The sequence below is a fragment of the Bubalus bubalis genome, chromosome X, assembly GCF_019923935.1.
Source record: "Bubalus bubalis isolate 160015118507 breed Murrah chromosome X, NDDB_SH_1, whole genome shotgun sequence".
In the NCBI taxonomy this organism is placed as follows: Eukaryota; Metazoa; Chordata; class Mammalia; order Artiodactyla; family Bovidae; genus Bubalus; species Bubalus bubalis.
The window spans coordinates 48,540,555-48,560,751 of NC_059181.1; the positions used below are offsets into that span (position 1 = coordinate 48,540,555).

Genomic DNA, 20,197 nt, shown 5'->3' on the forward strand with positions numbered 1-20,197 from the left:
AATGGCAAGAGTGAACATTACTGTTTTAGGAATCAACGAACTAAAATGGACTGGAATGGGTGAAATTAACTCAGATGACCATTATATCTACCACTGTGGGCAAGAATCTCTTAGAAAAAATGGAATAGCCATCATAGCCAATAAAAGAGTCTGAAATGCACTACTTGGATGCAATCTCAAAAAACGACAGAATGATCTCTGGTTGTTTACAAGGCAAACCATTCAATATCAGAGTAATCAAAGTCTATGCCCCGACAAGTATGCTGGAGAAGCTGAAGTCAAATGGATCTATGAAGACCTACAAAACCTTCTAGAACTAACATCCAAAAAAGATGTCATCTTCATTATAGGTGACTGGAATGCAAAAGTAGGAAGTCAAGAGCTACCTGGAGTAACAGGCAAATTTGCCCTTGGAGTACAAAATGAAGTAGGTCAAAGGCTAACAGAGTTTTGCCAAGAGAATGCACTCATCATAGCAAACACTCTCTTCCAATGACACAAGAGAAGACTCTACATATGGACGTCACCAGATGGTCAATAACAAAATCTGATTGATTATATTCTTTGCAGCCAAAGATGGAGAAGTTCTATACAGTCAGCAAAAACAAGACCAGGAGATGACTGTGGCTCAGCAAAACAAAAGTTCAAAAGCATGATCTCCTTATTGCCAAATTCAGACTTAATTTGAAAAAAGTAGGGAAAACCCCTAGACCATTCGGGTATGACGTAAATAAATCCCTTAGAATTATACAGTGGAAGTGACAAATAGGTTCAAGAATTTAGATCTGATAGACAGAGTGCCTGAAGAACTATGGGTGGAAGTTTGTGACATTGTACAGGAGGCATTGATCAAGACCATCTCCAAGTAAAATAAATGAAAAAAGCAAAACAGTTGTCCAACAAGGCCTCTCAAATAGTTGAGAAAAGAAGGAAGCTAAAGGCAAAGGGGAAAAGGAATGATATACTCAATTGAATGCAGAGTTCCAAAGAATAGCAAGGAGAGATAAGAAAGCCTTCCTCAGGGACCAAAGTGAAGAAGTAGAGGAAAATAGACTGGGAAAGACTAGAGATCTCTTCAAGAAAATTAGAGATACCAAGGGAACATTTCATGCAAGGATGAGTACAATAAAGGACAGAAATGGTATGGACCTAACAGAAGCAGAAGATATTAAGAGGTGGCAAGAATACACAGAAGAACTATACAAAAAAGATCTTCATGACCCAGATAACTACAATGGTGTGATCACTCACCTACAGCCAGACATCCTGGACTGAGAAGTAAAGTGGGCCTTAGGAATCATCACTACAAAAAATCTAGTGGAGGTCATGGAATTTCAGTTGAGCTATTTCAAATCCTAATTGATGATGCTGTTAAAGTGCTGTATTCAATATGCCAGCAAATCTGGAAAACTCAGCAGTGACCACAGGACCGGAAAAGGTCAGTTTTCATTCCAATCCCAAAGAAAGGCAATGCCAAAGAAAGCTCAAAATATTGTGCAATTGCACTCATCTCAGTTCCGTTCAGTTCAGTTGCTCAGTCATGTCTGACTCTTTGTGACCCCATGGACTGCAGCACGACAGGCCTCTTTTTCCATCACCAATTCCTGGAGTTTATTCACACTCATGTCCATTGAGTCGGTGATTCCATCCAACCATCTCATCCTCTGTCATTCCCTTCTCCTTCTGCCTTCCTTTCCCAGCACCAGGGTCTTTTCAAATGAATCAGTTCTTTGCATCAGGTGGCCAAAATATTGGAGTTCAGCTTCAGCATCAGTCCTTCCAATGAATATTCAGGACTTATTTCCTTTAGGATGGACTTATTGGATCTCCTTGCAGTCCAAGAGATTCTCAAGAGTCTTCTCCAAGACCACAGTTCAAAAGCATCAATTCTTCAGTGCTCAGCTTTCCATATAGTCCAACTCTCACATCCATACATGCAGGTCAAGAAACAAGAGTTAGAACTGAACATGGAACAACAGACTGGTTCCAAATCAGGAAAAGGATACGTAAAGGCTGTATATTGTCACCCTGCTTATTTAACATATATGCAGGGTACATCATGCAAAATGCAGGTCTGGATGAAGCAGAAGCTTGAATCAAGATTGCCAGGAGAAATATCAGTAACCTCAGATATGCACATGACACGACCCTTAAGGCAGAAAACGAAGAACTAAGGAACATCTTGATGAAAGTGAAAGAGGAGAGTGAAAAATTTGGCTTAAAACTCAACATTCAGAAAACAAAGATCATGGCACCCGGTCCACTACTTCATGCAAATAGATGGGGAAACAATGGAAATGGTGAGAGACTTTATTTTCTGGGGCTCCAAAATCACAGCAGATGGTGACTGCAGTCATGAAATTAAAGGATGCTTGCTCTTTGGAAGAAAAGTTATGACCAACCTAGACAGCATATTAAAAAGCAGTGACGTTATTTTACCAACAGAGGTCCGTCTATTAAAAAACAGTGACGTTATTTTACCAACAGAGGTTCGTCTAGTCAAAGCTATGGTTTATCCAGTAGCCATGTATGGATTTGAGATTTGGACTATAAAGAAAGCTGAGCACTGAAGAATTGATGCTTTTGAACTGTGGTCTTGGAGAAGACTTTTGAGAGTCTCTTTGAACACAGCACAGAGTTCAAGCCAGTTAATCCTAAAGGAAATCAGTCCTGCATATTCATTGGAAGGACTGATGCTGAAGCTGAATCTTCAATATTTTGGCCACCTGATGCTGGGAAAGATTGAAGGCCAGAGGAGACTGGGATTTCAGCGGATGAGATGTTTGGATGGCATCACCAGCACGATGGACATGAATTTGAGTAGGCTCTGGGAGTTGGTGATGGACAGGGAATCCTGGTGTGCTGCAGTCCATGGGGTCACAAAGGGTCAGACACGACTGAGTGACTGAACTGAACTGATCAGATCATTACATATATATTTTTTTAGCTCCAGAGTTTTTGTTTGATTCTTTATCATTTTTATTGAACTTATCATTTTATTTATGGGTTGCTTTCCTGATTTTGTTAAATTGTCTCTCTGTGTTCTCTTGTAGCTCACTGAACTTTAAAAAACAATAAATTTTTTTGGTCAGGCAATTTTTAGATCTCCATTGTGTTGGAGCTGATTACTGGAAAACTATGTTCCTTTGTTGGTATTTGATGGTGTCATATTTCCTTAATTATTCATGTTTTTCTATATTTGCAATGGTATCTCCACTTTTGAAAGATTGACCACCTCTTCCAAACTTTATGAACTAGCTGCCATGGGGAAAGATCTTCTCCTACACTTGGATGCAAGGGTGCTAGCTGGGTAGAATATGATAGCTTTGGCTCTATGATTGTTTGACACTGGCTCTGACTCTGGGGAGGGCACACTGGTATAGCCTACATACAGTTCCATCAGCTGAAAACTGCAGTGATCTTCAGAAACTAAGTCTCCAGGTGTCCACAGTAGTGACAAGATCTATTGGAGTCCTTGGTGGTAAAGGCTACTGAAAAGTTGCTGATGAGAGTTGTGAACAATGCCAGGATTTTTGGCTTCCAGAGGAGAGGAATTCGATCTGGGGCCAGTGATAAGACTTGATTGCTCAGTGCTTTTTGTGTAATAAAGTTTTATTAAAGTATAAAAGAGAGAAAGCTTCTGACATAGATATCAGAAAGGGACAGAAAGAGTGCCCTTGCTAGTTTTTACCAAGGAGTTATATACCTATTAACTATTCTAATTAGAGAAAGGAAACACCTCAAAACTGAGAGAGTTGCACCAGACCCCTCACCCACAACATACACTTTGAGATAGCATTGGCATAAGGTGAGTCATCCTGGGCTAAAAAACAATTGACCTGAATCTTGAAGAAAGGCAGATTTCCAAGCAAATACCTAGTTCATTAACATAGCCTAAGGAAGACATTTCCATGAGAAAAAAAAGCATTGGTTAGCTCAAGGTTTGAGATAAAGTTAAGTTCAGATGGAACCAGATGTCATCATGACAACACAGAATTTTAAAAGAAAAGAAAAAATAGTCTGTCACTTGCAGTTTTATTTCCTCCTGCTGCTTTGGGACATCTGCCCTCCCTTCCAGGGCTATTAACACTCTCACTACTTGGATCTTTCTGTTCACTTTTTCCACCATGGGGCAGAATTATGACTGAGAACATTCCTCTTGACACTATGTCCAACATGTGGGTGCACATCTAGCTGTGTCTGTGATGCACAGAAATAGCTTTGGCTCCAGAATTCTGTGGGCCCCTCACTGCTGCAGTGGTGGTAGTGTCTCAGCAGAGGATCATCTCCTGTTGGGGGAGAGGGTGCAAGTGGCAGCTGGTGGGAGTGGAGCAGCAGTGGCTCCTTCTGAGTAGGGAAGCCAGAGTAGAGTTGGATCTTTTTGGAAGGCTGCGTGGCAGCAGCTCCTTGTGTAGGAGTATTAGTGCACCAATGGCTCCTTCCCTGGGAGAACACAGAGGTGAATTGTCTGTTGGGAAAGGGTGCTTCAGCAGCTCATTTTTGAGGGGTTAGGTGTTGATGGATCCTTTTGGGGCGAGCTAAGTGTCAGTGTCTCTTTGGTTGGGGAGTTGAAGCAGCTCTTTCTTGGGGTCATAAGGAACAGTTGTGGCTTCTTCTGGTGAAATGCAGAGCAGCAGTGACTTCTTCTGGCAAAGGCAGCATTGGTGGCTCCTTGTCAAATGGAGGGGGAAAGAGGGCAGCAGTTCTTTATGGATATGGGACGGCAAGGAGTAGCAGTAGCTTCTTTTCAGAAGGATGCAGTGGCGATGGCTTCTTCTAGGAGAGTGGAGCAGTAACAATTTCTTCTCTGGTGTGACATATCAGTAGTTACTCCTTGTGGAGCTGGAGGTGGGACAACTGAAGCTTCTTGGAGTAAGGACCAACTGACTGTGGATCCTTGAGTTGGGGGTGGGGGGCAAGGGAGTGGTTCTCTCTTGGGAGGAAGGAAGGGAAGGCTTTTCTTGAGGTTGAGGTGATGGCTGCTCCTTCCTGGAATGCAGAGAAGCTACAGCTTCTTCTTGAGTTGTGACAGAATGTTGGTGGGTCCTTCTTGTAGAGGTGGCAGAGAGGTATGGACTCCAAGTTCAGTTGAAAGGTGAGTGTAAAGAAAGACAGTCTGGTAGTGAGGGCTGCTGGAATTCTCCTGCTGTCTTTTTCAACCATGGGGATTACCTCTTGATTCCTAGCTGTGCCAGACTGGAGTGATGTGGGTAAGATACTTCTTGCATTTACTTATTTGCCTATCTTCAATTTTTTTGCCCCACTGGGTTGTTACACATTCTTTGTATTGTGGAACTCTCTCAGAATTATTAAGTGGGTATATAGCTGCTTATTCCTTGTTTTGGTGGTTATTGTAGGGAGAAGTGAGTATTGGGATCTCCTTAGTCTGCTATCTTCCTGACATGACTTGTGAATAATCTGATTTGTATAAAATATTCAGAATAATAAAACTATTGAGACATAAAGTAGATTAGTGGTTGTCTAGGGCTTGGGTGTGAGATGGATTAGAGAATGAGGCTAAGGAGTGCAGGAACTTTTTTAATGGTAATAATTTTCCTAAAACTGATTGTGGTGATGATTACAAAATTCTATGGATATACTAAAAACCATTGATTTGTACTCTTTACATGTGTGAAATTTTTGGTTTGAAAATACCTCAATAAAGATGTTATAAAATTAATATGATATCAGTTGGAAGATGGATTGAAGAGAGCCAGAGTTTGAGACAGAGAAACAAATTAGGAAGTTTTGTATTAGTCCAGTCTTTAAAATAATCATCTAAACTGGAGCGAAAATATCAGGAATTGGAAGGAAGAGAATATGATTATAAAATATAATGTAGAGGTTCAATCAGTAAGACTTGCCATTTAGTTGGATTTTAAATTCATGAGAGTGGGGAGACAAAGTAAACTACATTTTTGAATCTGGGTAATTAGGAGGATTTTGATGTCATCACTAGATACTGGGAGCACAGATTGAGTAATAGCATTTTTTTTTCCAAAGGAGGAAGGTGAATTCATAACAATTTTAGTTTTTTATGTGTTGTCAGGTCAACTTTCAAAAGACGTCCCGTATCTTTGATTTACAAAATTATGTTAACTTCATATATGCAGCGTTGTGATTCAGAGTTTTTGCATATTATTCTCCATTATATGATATTATTAGATAATTACAATTCCTTGTGCTATACAGTATATTATTGCAGCTTATCTATTTTGTACATAGGTGTTCATTTCTGTTAATCCCATTAAATACATAAATAAAAAATTCCAGTATATGATTGAAGGTTTTGGATTACAACTTAATGACAAGAAAGATCTGGCTATTTGAATCATCAGTACACACAGATTAAAATTGACATCAGAAAGATGGCTGAAAGCTTCCATGGGGAGCATATGGAAAAATAGGAGAAGAGGACTAGAGACAGAATCTTGAACAGCTGCATTTAGGAATCATCAGCAGGAAAAGGAGATCAGAACAGAGTTAAAGAAGGAAGGACATGATAAACAGGGAGAACAGTAGCAGAGCTGCCTTACTAGAAGTTTGTACCTGGATCTTTAAAGACAAGGACAGTAAAAGAGAAGCTAAGGGTGTCCCAGGAGGGAGAAGAATAAAGTCACAAAAATAAAATGAATACTGGTATGGAAATGATGAAGAAATATCTTAAAGGTCCTGGGACTCACCTGTTACAGCCTTTTAGGGATACCTGGGAACTGGGAGGCATTTCTGACCTGGTCCAACTGGAGATTTCTTTTATCCTTTCTAGGTGAGGTTCTCACTTACCAATGGAACATTCCAGAGAGATCTGGCCCTGGTCTCAATGATTCTGCTTGTGTTTCTTGGATCTACTATTCTGCAGTGGATCCCATCAAGGTAAAGACAATATTGGCTTCTTGGAGATGTCTCAGAAATGGGCAGACTGCCTAGCAAAAAGAAGGTATTAAACAGATGTGTTAAAGAGCCCAGCACTGAAGTCCAGGGACTGGGGGAAATTCCTCAAATCCCGAGCTTATTTTAATAGGTAGAAGGAGAGATAAAATGATTAGGTAGCACCCATGTTTGTTCTGAGGATTTTCTTCCTTGTTTCTTCTTCTTGGATAGTATAAGGCAGTATGTTATCATTTTAGGAACTTAGAATTGGTTGTCAAGAGATTAGGTTTCTAACCCAAATTTGGTTCTGTCTTATCTTTCGATTGACTTTAGGCAAGTCATTCTGCCTCTGATTTCTCATCTGGAAAAGGCTAATCTGTGTGGTCAGCCAACCACAGCCAGATGTCAGCAATCAATTTATTGACAGCCTACTACATTTTAGGCATTTTACCTGGCTCTTTTGATGATAAAAGTATAAGATTCAATTCCCATCTTCAAAGAGTGAGATCTATAATAGCTGTGGGAAACAGATGAATATAAACATAATATTAGCATTGAATATATAAAATACAAGTAAAATATATAATGAGGCTTGGTCTCTCCCACATGGCAAGCTGATGCTTTACTTACTGAGCTACACGGGAAGCCATATAAACATAGCATAGCGTTAGCAACTACTTAAAACTATTTAATAGAAAGTGCTATGGGGTCCATGAGAGAGTGATTAATTCTATTTGGAGGAGAGAATGAAAGGGAAACTAGAGAAGGCAATGTGATGATAAGTAGATGCACTTTGAGACTTAAAAGTGGACTAGTGGTATAACATAAGATAAGGGGTATGGTGTAGGAGTGGGCATTACAAAGAAGAAGAAACAACCTGAGAAAAGGCACTGGGTTGTGAAAGTGATTGGTGGGTTTGGAGATCAATGAATATTCCTGCAGAGATAAATCATAGGTGAAATAGCATATCTTACCTGTGCCCCAAGGTGTTTGTGAGGATAGATTCAGATAATACAGTTGAGCCTCTTATAAATACAAGGCATTATGATAAAGTGCTGAGGACACAGTGGGCTTGGATATCAGCCTATCTCCCTGGAGAGCACCTATTGCCCAGGAACAACTACATCTTGTTCATTCCTTCCCCATCCTCAGGACATGTACAGTGGCCTGGTGGGACCCTTGGCCATCTGCCGAAAAGGCATCCTGGAGCCCTACGGAGGACGACGTGACATGAACCGAGAATTTGCCTTGTTATTCTTGATTTTTGATGAGAACAAGTCTTGGTATCTGGAGGAGAATGTGGAAACTTATGGGTCCCAGGATCCAGGCCGTGTTAACCTACAGGATGAGGCTTTCTTGGAGAGCAATAAAATGCATGGTCTGTAGAAAGGAACCTATCCCATTTCCAAAGAAATCCTTACTGGTTTCATGGAGGTATTTTTGATAGGCCCATCACAACCTAAGGGAATGTAATCTCTGAAAAGTTAGGAAGGTGGAATGGGGACACATTAGAAGAAATGTCTAGTACTACAGTATTATCTATAATGTGGTTCATGTTAGATCAGGTGCTCAGAAAGCAGGAAGCTGACTCTATAAAGTTGCTGTGGTAACACGAGCACATTTTAACCTGTTAGAGAGTGCAAGACAGACATTTATGACACTCAATGTACCTGGTGCACTGGCTGATTAGGGCCTCTCTACTTAAAAATTCTGAATTTAGTTTCTCAATATTATCTTATTTCCTTGCCACCCTGGATCTGAGATATGTTTTATCAATGGATTCTAATATAGATAAATGAAGGACAGCTTGTCTTTTAATCTATTTTTGAAACAATGGTTATATTTACAGATGGAAGGATGGAGAGAGAGCCTCAAAGAGCAACATACTGGGTTATATTACAAATAAGAACTTTTTGACACTCAAATGGATTTTGGAGGGAAATTGTGCACCCAAACCTTCCTTTGTTCTACATATTTGTGTATCTTTTAAAAACAGAGAAAATCTCAACTAAGAGGAAGAATTTCAGTGCAGGGGAATGTAGTAGTGCAATATTTCTTTGATTTGAGGGTAAATTGAAACTTTTATAGTTACTCTACTGGAACTCAAAAGTAGTATCTCATTGTCACACAAATTATAGCTATTTCCCCTTGATGGAAATATGAGTTATTCACATTGGATCTGATAATTCAAATACATTACAGAGTGACTTTTTAGCTCCTTTCAAATCTGATAAATAAATTGCCCAAAACCAAATGGAATGAGGATACAGATCTTGCTAGTGCAGGGGTTTGGCTAATGCTCATTTACATCTGATGTTTAAGTGTTTATTCATCCAACTCTTCAGATATCAGTCTACTTATCTATCTAGTATTTATTGAACACTCTGTGAATGTGGGCATTAGAGATAAAAAAAAAAAAGTAATGTTGGAGTCTGAGAGCAAATAAATAAGACCCTTCCTTCCTGTCTAGATTTCTGAACTAATTGAGAAAGAGACAGAGTTGCTTAAGATCAAATGTGAACTTACTGACAAAGCTAGTTGGCAAACTGAATTTAGTTTTGCAGCAAAATGGGCTTGCTAATACTGCCCCAACAATGGATAGATTTTCTGTCCTGTTAGTGACATAGAGGGACAAAAACAGCCCTCCTTCTTTTCAAAGGCAAAATCTTCCCCATGATGGAATAACAAATCCATTTGCACCACTTACAGTGGTCTGATCTAAGAGAGAGAAGATTCAGAATGGGGCTGAGTTGAGTATATTTAGTTCCTTTCTCAAATACAAAATTTTACTAGAGTAAATAAACAGGCTATAAATGTTCCTTCCATTATTTCTTCTCTTGGATGAAGAGTATCAATTATCTTCCCTCTATGAGAATATTAAAAGTGGAGAAGTTTATCCTGGGTACACTCTTGAAAGTGTGAATTAACACAGTGCTGAGTGGTTTATTATCTTTAGAGCATTAGATGTGTCCTGGGAAGAAGCAGATAGGGAGTCCCATGCATTAATGTCATTATTAATTTCAAGAATGTGACAAGTATTTTTTAACATATATTGTAGGATCAGGTGTCTGCTTGGTGTTCTGAAGAATATGAGTACAGTATTATAGTATATACATTTATTTCCTGCTTATTAAAAACGTTCAACCTATTTGGGGATATTAAATTCCACAAATTAAAAGATAGATGAATGTAGGAGGCAGTTTCTAGTGAATTCCAAAGAGTGATACAGATAGTACTGGAGGAGTTTAGATGTGGAAGAGGATGCAGAGAATGAGGGGTCCTAAGAGGAAAAAGATCAGGGAACTATTGTTAGAAGAAGTGAAAATATGACTGAGCTTTGAAAAGATGAGTAAAAGGAAGAATTTTTGAGAGGGAAGATCAGAAACATGAGCAAGAACACAAAGAACATGAATAAGGGGCCAAAATAAGGGATGGTTAAGAAATTACCCTAATTGAAATATGTTAGATAGTGTTAGACACATATGGGAAAGCTTGGGACTATATTTTGAAGGACCTTGTTGGTCTAAGGAGTCATGGACTTGATCTTTTGGGTGGGGCGGGGAGGGGGGCGGCTTTTAGGGTATTTTAAGCAGCAGAATGACATGGTCATACTAGTTATTAGAGAGACCACTCTTATAGCACCAATGTGGGAGATATATTGGAGAGGGACAAATGGAATAGAAAAGAGAGAAGCTAGGAGGATGCTGCTGTCATCAGAGATGATAGGGATTATCTTTATGGTAGTGGCAGTGGTAAGTCGAAATGAGATATACAAAATACTTTTTCTTCTCTTACAGCCATTAATGGAAAGCTCTATGCCAACCTCATGGGCCTTACAATGTACCAAGGAGAACGAGTGGCCTGGTACATGATGGCAATGGGACAAGATATTGACCTACACACCGTCCATTTCCATGCAGAAAGCTTTCTCTACCGGGTGAGCTAGAAAGAGGGCTGAGTCCCTCAGGGGTGATTCTAGGAGTTATCTAATATCCATTGAGAAGGAAGAGGAAAGCAAGAAACAAGATAATAATCAGTTAAAAGATGAAAGGTATTGCACGTGGAGTATTGAGCAGAGAAATCTAGTTTGGGTTTGTATCCCAAGGTCAGTCATTGTCCTCCAAGCCTTATCTTTCCCCTTTGATATAAAAGAAATGAGTGGTTCATTTATGGGATAAGAAGACCGAAGGAATAAATGTTATCAGATCTCAGCCAGGGACTTGAGGCCCAGTGAGCAGTCATCCTAAGAGCAAGAAATTTAAGACAATTGTATCATGATCTCCGAAAATCCTTAATCCATTCCTGAACTTCAATTCAAAAACTACATTGGACAACATGTGGGTTTTGAAGATTTTGTCTTAGGAAAGGGGGTTAGAGTTGTAGTCATTAATGAGTGGACTTGCTGACAAAGGTCCATATAGTCGAAACTATGGTTTTTCCAGTAGTCATGTATGGATGTGAGAGTTGGACCATAAAGAAGGCTGAGCACTGTAAAAATGATGCTTTCAAACTGTGGTGCTGTAGAAAACTCTTGAGAGTCCCTTGGACAGTAAGGAGATCAAACCAGTCAATCCTTAAGGAAATCAACTCTGAATATTCATTGGAAGGACTGATGATGAAGCTGAAGCTGAAGCTGAAGTTCCAGTACTCTGGCCACCTGATGTGAAGAGCTGACTCATTGGAAAAGACCCTGATGCTGGGAAAGATTGAGGGCAGAAGAAGAAGGGGGTGACAGAGGATGAGATGGTTGGATGGCATCACTGACTCAACGAGCATGAATTTGAGCATACCCTGGGAGATACTGAAGGACAGGGAAGCCTGGCATGCTGAAGTCCGTGGGGTCTCAAAGAGTTGGACACAACTTAGTGATTGAATAACATAAAAAATTTAGAAATGCTGATAAAGGTGGCGGCATGGAAGATAAAGCAAACTGAGTTTTATTTCTAAAGGAAATACGTGGATCTTTCCTAGGGGTCAAGGCTTAAACCTGCTAAAATGTATGGATATACTAGTTTTTAGCCCCCTAATGAGAGTTGGAATGGATTTAACTTTGGGTCACTTTGAGAAAAGTAGGAAGAGAGAGTCTCCTCTGTTGAGTCAGTTTGTATGGGTGGGTTCATAGAGAAGATAGATAAGGTAGAATCTTTTAGCTGCTCTCTTGGAGTCCTGTGTACCTGATGTGGATACCAAAGCCTTATACTTTCTATAAACTCTGAGATGATTGTTATACCCTTCACTTTTTCTCTCCCACCACCAATCTCTTTTGCAGAGTGGAGAGAGCTACCGGGCAGATGTAGTGGATTTGTTTCCAGGGACCTTTGAGGTTGTGGAGATGGTGGCCAGCAACCCTGGGACATGGCTGCTTCACTGCCATGTTACTGACCATGTCCATGCTGGCATGGAGACCATCTTTACGGTCTTGTCCCAAAGAGGTAAAGCCTAACTATGTCATCTTCTAGTGTTGTATCTAGTCTATAAGAACCAGAAAATCCCAAGAAGTCTCTATCTGTCTTCTGATCCCATTAAGTACCAGGTTTTAAAACAAAACTAACACCCCTAGGTGTTCTGTCAACCTTGTTGCTCCCCTGGTCATGCCTCCTAATTTCTTCCACATCTGTTGAGCTCCAATGAATTGACTCAGCCTGAAACTGAGTGGGCTGTATGCATTGATGCTTAGTATAGACTTGCTTCCTTTCAACATATTTAATTTGTATATAAATTTATTACTTTAGAATTTATTAGGTACTAGCTAGTTTAATGAGTTATTTTTTTTTCTAAAGGAAGAAATATAATTCCAACAGCTACCCCTTAATTGGTTTGTTTTGTGGAGACTGTCTAAGGCTTAAAAGAGATAATTAGCCTTCAATTACAACTAATCCCAGACAGATGCTACCAAGGGTGGTAAAAAGTTTTCCTTTTATTTGTTATATGGAGAAGTAATAGCCAGGGTAGTTTCTTTATCAATCTTTATTCATCACCAAGAACATAGAAGAGTAGGTTGTGTTGAATTTTGTCTTTGGGGTGTTAAAAGGTTGAGTCTCATTCTTGTGCCTCTTAACCTGAATCCAGTACTCATCATTATCCCCCTCCCAAGAGTCCCAATAGAAACTCTTAGGGCCCACAGAAATTTAGGGAGGTTTTTTTGTTTGTTTGTTTTTGTTTAAGTCATGCTGTTTTGAAAACTATTGAGAGGTAATATTGAGAGGGGCTTCCCTGATAGCTCAATTGGTAAAGAATCTGTCTACAATGCAGGAGACCATGGTTCGATTCCTGGGTCAGGAGGATCCACTGGAGAAGGGATAGGCTACCCACTCCAGTATTCTTGGGCTTCCCTTGTGGCTCAGCTGGTAAAAAAATCCACCTGTAATGCAGAAGACCTGGGTTTGATTCCTGGGTTGGGAAGAGCCCCTGGAGAAGAGAAAGGTTATCCACTCCAGTATTCTGGCTTGGAGAATGCCATGGAGTGTATAGTCCATGGGATCGCAAAGAGTCGGACACGACTGAGCGACTTTCACTTTCACTTTACTTAATATTGAGGTAGGTATTCTGGGATTCCTTGCCACTGGCATTCTATCAGCATAAATAGAAAGTGGGAAAATGTCTTTAGGCATTCAAATAGGTCTAGAAAAGCATGGTAGAAAATACAACTCTGCCGTTTAACCCCAGGAAAGGAGACAAATGATTGTACATTATCATTTCCTATATCTTTGGAAAACTTTGTTCTCTGGTAACATAATGCTAGAATGTGTCTTCTAGCTACCACTATAGTACTACTCCCTACCTCAAAGACAAGCACATATAATTCTTTAGTGTGTTTTGTCAGTCCTTAGAATTAAAGTCAAGTGGTGAATTGTTGTATCATCAAGATCCTATAGATCCAAAGCAATACATTGTCTCCACGTGTAATGGCAGGTCATCTCAAATATGGACCATTTATTATATAAGACACTGCATCAATACATGTCATCAAGAAACGTCCATAAAGAATAGCTCATATCTCTTTTTAATAATGAGCCAGTCCATAATTTTACCTATTTTTCTTTTGTTTGTTTGACACCCTATAGTCTAATGTGATGTTGTTCCAGTTCCATATGAGCTAACCAGGCCAACCAGAGAGAAGAGCTGAAGGCAGATAGGGAATAAAAGATTGATTGTTGGAAAAAGCTTCCTGTGGAAGTAGCAGGGAATGAAAGCCAAAGCTACAATAAAATATTAGAGTGGAGTAAGGTTATTTTTCTACTAAAAGGAGAGAGGAAAGGATCAATGTGTAGGTTTGGGTGAGAGGAAAGGATCAATATGTAGGTTTGGGTGAAAAGTTTGACAAAAAAGGTAGACTATTTCTGTCTGATGGGCTACGTTTCATCTGTAATGAAGTGAAAGACAGAGGCTAGGGTAAGGGGCTTGAGAAAAGTGGGCAAAGGTTTGAAATAACCACTCTTGGAAGTGGGGGCAAAAGTTACTCTGAGTGGTGGAAGATAAGTTAATTACTGCCAAGCAGCATTGAGGACTTAAATTTATACCCAAAGAATACTTACTTATACTTAAAAAAATAGAATACTTATATTTACAATTGTATGATGTTTCTCCACCAGCATTCAGGATATATATGAAAAAAGAAAATATAGTTACTGGGGTTTCAGCAAATGATTATAACAGTCCAGGTAATCTAGTAGTTGAAGTGATAAACAATGGAGTCTAACCTGACTAGGAATGGAAGGAAAAACAAGATAAAGCTGGTGAGTTGGGAAAAAAAAAAAAAAACTGAACTGTCCAAGAGCTAGAGATCTTCATGAGAGGATAAAATAAAAGGTTAAATGGAGTAAGTTGCATTAGAACATAGAATAGAAGAGCATTGTTAGACATTTGAGATGAAGCAGTTCTGCATAATTAGGCCAATGTGACCAGAGTTAGAGTATATTTGAAATTTGTTGGAGTTAAGAGGTCCAAAAACTGTGAGACTTGCGTGTTAGATAGGTCAATACCTACAGTGGGAATTAAGGACAATAAAGACTGAAGCACATACCGAAGACTTTCATGAATGAAGAGAACTGCTAGGTAACAGTGATAAGAAGTGGTTGCGTTTTTTTCTAGCCAAATATTGAGCCTCAAAGGAGAAGGCAATGGCACCCCACTCCAGTACTCTTGCCTGGCAAATCACATGGACGGAGGAGCCTGGTAGGCTGCAGTCCATGGGGTCGCTAAGAGTTGGACACGACTAAGTGACTTCACTTTGACCTTTCACTTTCATGCATTGGAGGAGGAAATGGCAACCCACTCCAGTGTTCTTGCCTGGAGAATCCCATGGACAGGGGAGCCTGGTGGGCTGCAGTCTATGGGGTTGCACAGAGTCAGACATGACTGAAGCAACTTAGCAGCAGCAGCAATGAGCCTCGAAAGTCATGAATCTTTGCAAAAAGGGGAGGAATAAGTGATCTCAAAGTAGTATTGAGAGGATGCAAAGGAAATATTGTCCTCAGAGAAGAGTTCAGCCCCTTTAAAGCAAGAAGAGGAAGAAATAGTCAGAGAGATTGAATATGTATGGATGGGTTTAACAAAGAGCAGGGCCTTCCTGAAGGAAAGCTGGAAAAGTGTGGCAAAAATAACAATAATGAAGATGAAGTGCCAATAAATATGTTAATATTGGTAGAGTGGTGATTTACCTTTTGGACTCCCAAGCCTATACACTTGTTCATATTTGTATCAATGCTAAAAAATCAAATCCACATACCAATACTGACTTTGACTACAAGCTAGTTAATTCCAGTCACCTCCATTTTGCTTACTATATCACAGAGAGTCCCTCTAATCAATGTTAACCTCCTACAACAAGCCTGTGAACAGGTAGGAAGAATAATAGGACTAACCTCTTTTTTTTTTTTTTTTTTTTTCCCTCCAGAACACTTAAGCACTACCACCACCATCCCTGAAGAGATTGGAAAAGGTAGGGAGAATGACACACAGATTTGGTACTTATATATGTTGTGCATTCGGGGAAAGGTGCAGTGCCTCTAGAAAATGGGCTTCACATGACTGAAAGCTGTACTACAATGCCAACAGGAAGAATCCTGAGATTTATTTAAGATTTCAGAAGCAAGAAATCTAAGGTTAAGCTTCCAGTTAAGCTTCTCTCGGCAGATTTATTCTCTCTGACCCCCATGCCCAGCCACTTTAGTTGAGGGAAATGGCCTCATCTCCAGTTGAAGGCTGCTATCTTATCCTCTCACCTAATATGTGAGGGGGAAGAAAAATCAAGGTCTTACTGAGTTGTGCATAAAGGAGCTACAGCACAGATATGAATTCCCCACAAGAACAGTGTGAAACTAAGACACATGGAATACTAAATAGTTGACTTTTGGGGACCAGCCATTTCTGCACTTCAAGAAAACAGAGATTCTTGTCCTATCCAGGCTAGGTTCAAATAATTATTTTACTTTCTTCCTCATTTGCATCTAAACTGAGAAAGTTTCAGAAAGTTATGAAGGTCTAGAACAGATGTTAGAGATCTTCAGTTCAGTCTGGAAAATGTTCAGCTCTATTTGGAAAAGACCTGATGACCTGCCTGGGCTTCCCAGGGGACTCAGTGGTAAAGAATTCGCCTGCTAGTGCAGGAGATGCAGGTTCAATCCTTGGTCCAGGAAGATCCCCTGGAGAAGAAAATGTCAACCAACTCAGTACTCTTGCCTGGAAAAACCCCATGAACAGAGGAGCTTGGAGGGCTACAGTCTATGAGTCACAAAAGTTGGACACAACTTACTGACTGAACAATCATATGCCTAAGTATCTTATAAACAGTCAACCAGGAAACTAGGTTATATTCTCCAGGGGTTAGGGAGTGGAAAGGTGAAACAGAGAGAGCAGAGTGCCATACATATATGTGTATGTATATACATATTTGCAGGCTTCTCTGGTTACTCAGACAGTAAAGAATCTGCCTGCAGTGCAGGGGACATGGGTTCAGTCCCTGAGTCGGAAAGATCCCCTGGAGAAGGAAATGGCAACCCACTCCAGTATACTTGCCTAGAGAATTCCATGGACAAAGGAGCCTGGTGAGCTACAGCCCATGGAGTCGCAAAGAGTGAGACATGACTAAGTGACTAACACACACACATATACATGTTTTGTACATACATTTGTATATACATTTGTACATACCAGTATGTACATACAAACATATATCTTCGTAAGCTCTTGCTTGTTTTACAATGTTGAACAGTGGGAAAACCCCCTCAGAACTGGTGATCTACAAAAGTCCAGGATTTTCTACATGAGAAACTGAGAGATGGAAAGTGATTTTTCCAAGGTCACAAGAGAAGTAAGTCAGTAGTGGAATGTGAACTCAAGACCAGGATGTTTCCCAGCTTCTGACTGAACTCATTTTATTACATCTTCTCTCAGTTCTGTAAGAATATTGATTCATCCAAGTATACATTCATCAAACACATGCTGTCTGCCAGAGACACCAAAATAATAAGACATAATCACCATTTTCAAGGAGATTCAAAAGTAGAATGAGACACAGAAACAATAATTGTAGTTCTGGATGCTATATATTATTTTTAAAGGTGGGCGGAAATAGTAACAACTGATCAATTATTGTGCATTTGCTATCTTCCAAGAACTATGTTGAATATTTATAAATATTACCTCAAACCTCACAATAAACATTAAAATTAAGCATGGTTATTATCCTCATTTTATAAAAGAGGAGACAGAAAGCCAGAATTGAGGGTAGCTTGGGTCAGTTGGCCCAAGCAAGTAAACTGTTGGATTACAAATAGTACAGGTGCTTTGGGCAAACCAAATAGAGGACGATAATTTTTTTTTTAAGTTGCAGGGTGTGCATTTTAATATTTTCCATAAATATAACCAAAACCGAGACATGAACATTATTAATTGTCTAGCAGAATTGATTAAATCTTTGCTGAGACCTATAATGTTTAAGCTGGGGATAGAATGGTAAGGAAGAAGAAAAGCTGTTCAGGCAAATGAGCAGCATGAGAAAATCTTGAAAGCCTGACAAAAGGCTCACCTATTCTGCAGAACAAGGAATGAGTTGCTATGGCTGAAGAGTAGCAATTAAGAGTAGGGTAGGTTAGAACCTGATTGTGAGAGTTGGAATGTCTGATTTGAGTCTGAGCTTTACTCCATGGGCTAATCGGGGGTCATCAAATGTTCATATGATGGGGACTAAGAAAATTAGATATTTCACCTAGAAATATCAATGTGACATCAGTGTTATAATGACTCAAAGATGCAAGAGACCAGATAGAACAGTGGCACGCTCTTATCATGGCCCAATTGTCAAAGTGAGTATTGATAAGCTAGATAATTGAGTCAAACTGTTTCGCAGGAGATTCTACCTACTACTACTAGTTCTACCCTCTGGAGCCATGCAACAAAAATTCTTTTTTTTTTTTTTTTTTTTTTTTTTTGCTACATCATAAGCCTTTATATATTTTAAGAAATATGTCAAGGCCCTTCTCACTCTGAGTCCTAGTTCTTTGTATGGGGGCATTGGAGCTTCAGTGCTTCTTAAGGATTTTCTCAACTATGGCATTTTGTTACATTGATTCCCTATAACCACTGAGTCTATCATCATTGGCTGATCTTTTGAGGTATAAGTACCATTCTTCTGTCCTACTTGGATGAGCTTATTTCTCCTCTTCCAGAGTTGATTATAAAATATGTCTTCAGGAGTACTCTCCAGCCCATGGTTCCCATTTTCCTCTTGTTCCATTTCAGTAGCAATTCCCAGAGACATTGGAGAAGGCAGTGTGAAGATGCTGGGCATGCAAATCCCTATAAAGGATATCGAGATGCTGACTTCTGTCTTGATTGCCATGGGTGTCATTCTCCTGCTCATTGCTCTGGTTCTTGGAGGTGTGGTGTGGTACCAGCATCATCAGAGAAAGTTACGGCGCAACAGGAGGTCCATCCTGGATGACAGCTTCAAGCTTCTGTCTCTCAAGCAGTAACAGCTGGATCTTGGAACTGCACATCTGGAATATACTCTCAGCAGGCCATGGACTAGCAGCTGACATGCATTTAAAGGGTATGAGTTGTAGAAAAGGCAGAGGAAGGAATCAAACTCATCTGAGTATTTCTTCATTTATTTATTTGTATGGAAATTGTATTCTTTCTTTTTCTTTAGTTTCTTTGTTCCACTTGGGCATCTGGGGCTGAGTCCCCTAGAATCTCATATCACAAATTTCAATAGCTAGATTATATCACCCACTGACACTTGGAATATCTGGTAATTTCTAAAAACTGAAACATTTTCTCACAAAGTAGATGCCAAAAGTAAGGTTCATTGATTAAGTTTCTACGGCTTTCCAGCACTTAGGCAAGTTTTTTTCTGAACCAAGGCTAAGTGAGCTGTGACAATAATCCATATGTAAAGACTAAGAACATAGCATGATGGGAAATAAGTGAGGTAGGATTTAAAGATCCAAATTATATTTTTACTTTTCTTGAGAGTGGACCATTTTTGTTAAGTGGGTAAATGCAATATTACTGCCAAGAGCAACTACAACCTCTGGGGACAGAAACTCCTCAGGAAGCCAGTATTCCAAGTTCTTGGTACAGTTGCACTGAAGGGAATGTTGAGTGTCCTCTCCATGCTTTCATCAGAAGATTCTACATATTAAAGTGATTGTTATAACACCATAAAAGTGAACTTTTTGATTTTGATTGTCTCTGTGGTCTCTTGAAGGTTGTGATTGTTGCTGAAAGAGAGAGCATTCGGTGAGACTGGTGGAAGTGTTTAGGGGTGGGCATAGAATGAGTCTGCCTATCCTTTGTGGATGCTTCAAGTTTGTGTTTCAAAAGTGAAGAAGCTGTCCCGGAGGAGATCTCAAGATCCATAAGTGCCAAAAATATCATAGATGCTAAGAAATGTTGCCAGAGGTAAATAGAGGGCTGGAACTAGGTTCAAACCTTTACACTGGGCAAGGAGAGGAGGGCACAGATCTAGTGAGCTCTTTTGGTAGTTGGGGGTATGAGATGTCTACTTGCAATTTTATAGAGTCCTTCCTCTGGTAATTAAAAGCAATATTCCTTTGTCACAAGTTCAACCGTCTCTAAAACCTCGGTCAAAGAACACAGAAAAGACCCATTCTTACTATGGTATCCATTGTATCATTTTACATGGCAAATAGAGAATGGAAGAAGCATCAGGACAGTGAAAACAATAACTTAAATCTATTGTGCTTTATATTTTACAAAACATCTAATACCTAATTGCATTTGACTTCCATTAGTTCTATCAGGGTGACATTTTTGCTGTACTTTTAAGCAAGCAAATGATAAGAGAAAGTGATTTTTACCT

At 39.6% G+C, this 20,197-nt stretch overlaps 1 protein-coding gene across 4 annotated transcripts in view; it reads left to right on the forward strand.

Moving 5' to 3' along the window:
• Positions 1 to 19,560, forward strand: part of HEPH (hephaestin) — a 134,774-nt gene extending 115,214 nt beyond the window's left edge. For 3 of the 4 annotated variants that reach the window (XM_025276020.2, XM_025276018.2, XM_025276023.2), the window contains 6 exons: positions 6,767 to 6,873; positions 8,023 to 8,248; positions 10,668 to 10,807; positions 12,140 to 12,302; positions 15,767 to 15,811; positions 18,613 to 19,560. In XM_025276020.2, the coding sequence (XP_025131805.1) occupies positions 6,767 to 6,873; positions 8,023 to 8,248; positions 10,668 to 10,807; positions 12,140 to 12,302; positions 15,767 to 15,811; positions 18,613 to 18,845 (914 nt within the window). In that variant the 3' untranslated portion in view covers positions 18,846 to 19,560. The remainder of the gene's footprint in view (positions 1 to 6,766; positions 6,874 to 8,022; positions 8,249 to 10,667; positions 10,808 to 12,139; positions 12,303 to 15,766; positions 15,812 to 18,612) is intronic. The other variant, XM_025276019.2, reaches the window with a different exon arrangement.
• The last annotated feature ends 637 nt before the right edge of the window (positions 19,561 to 20,197 follow it).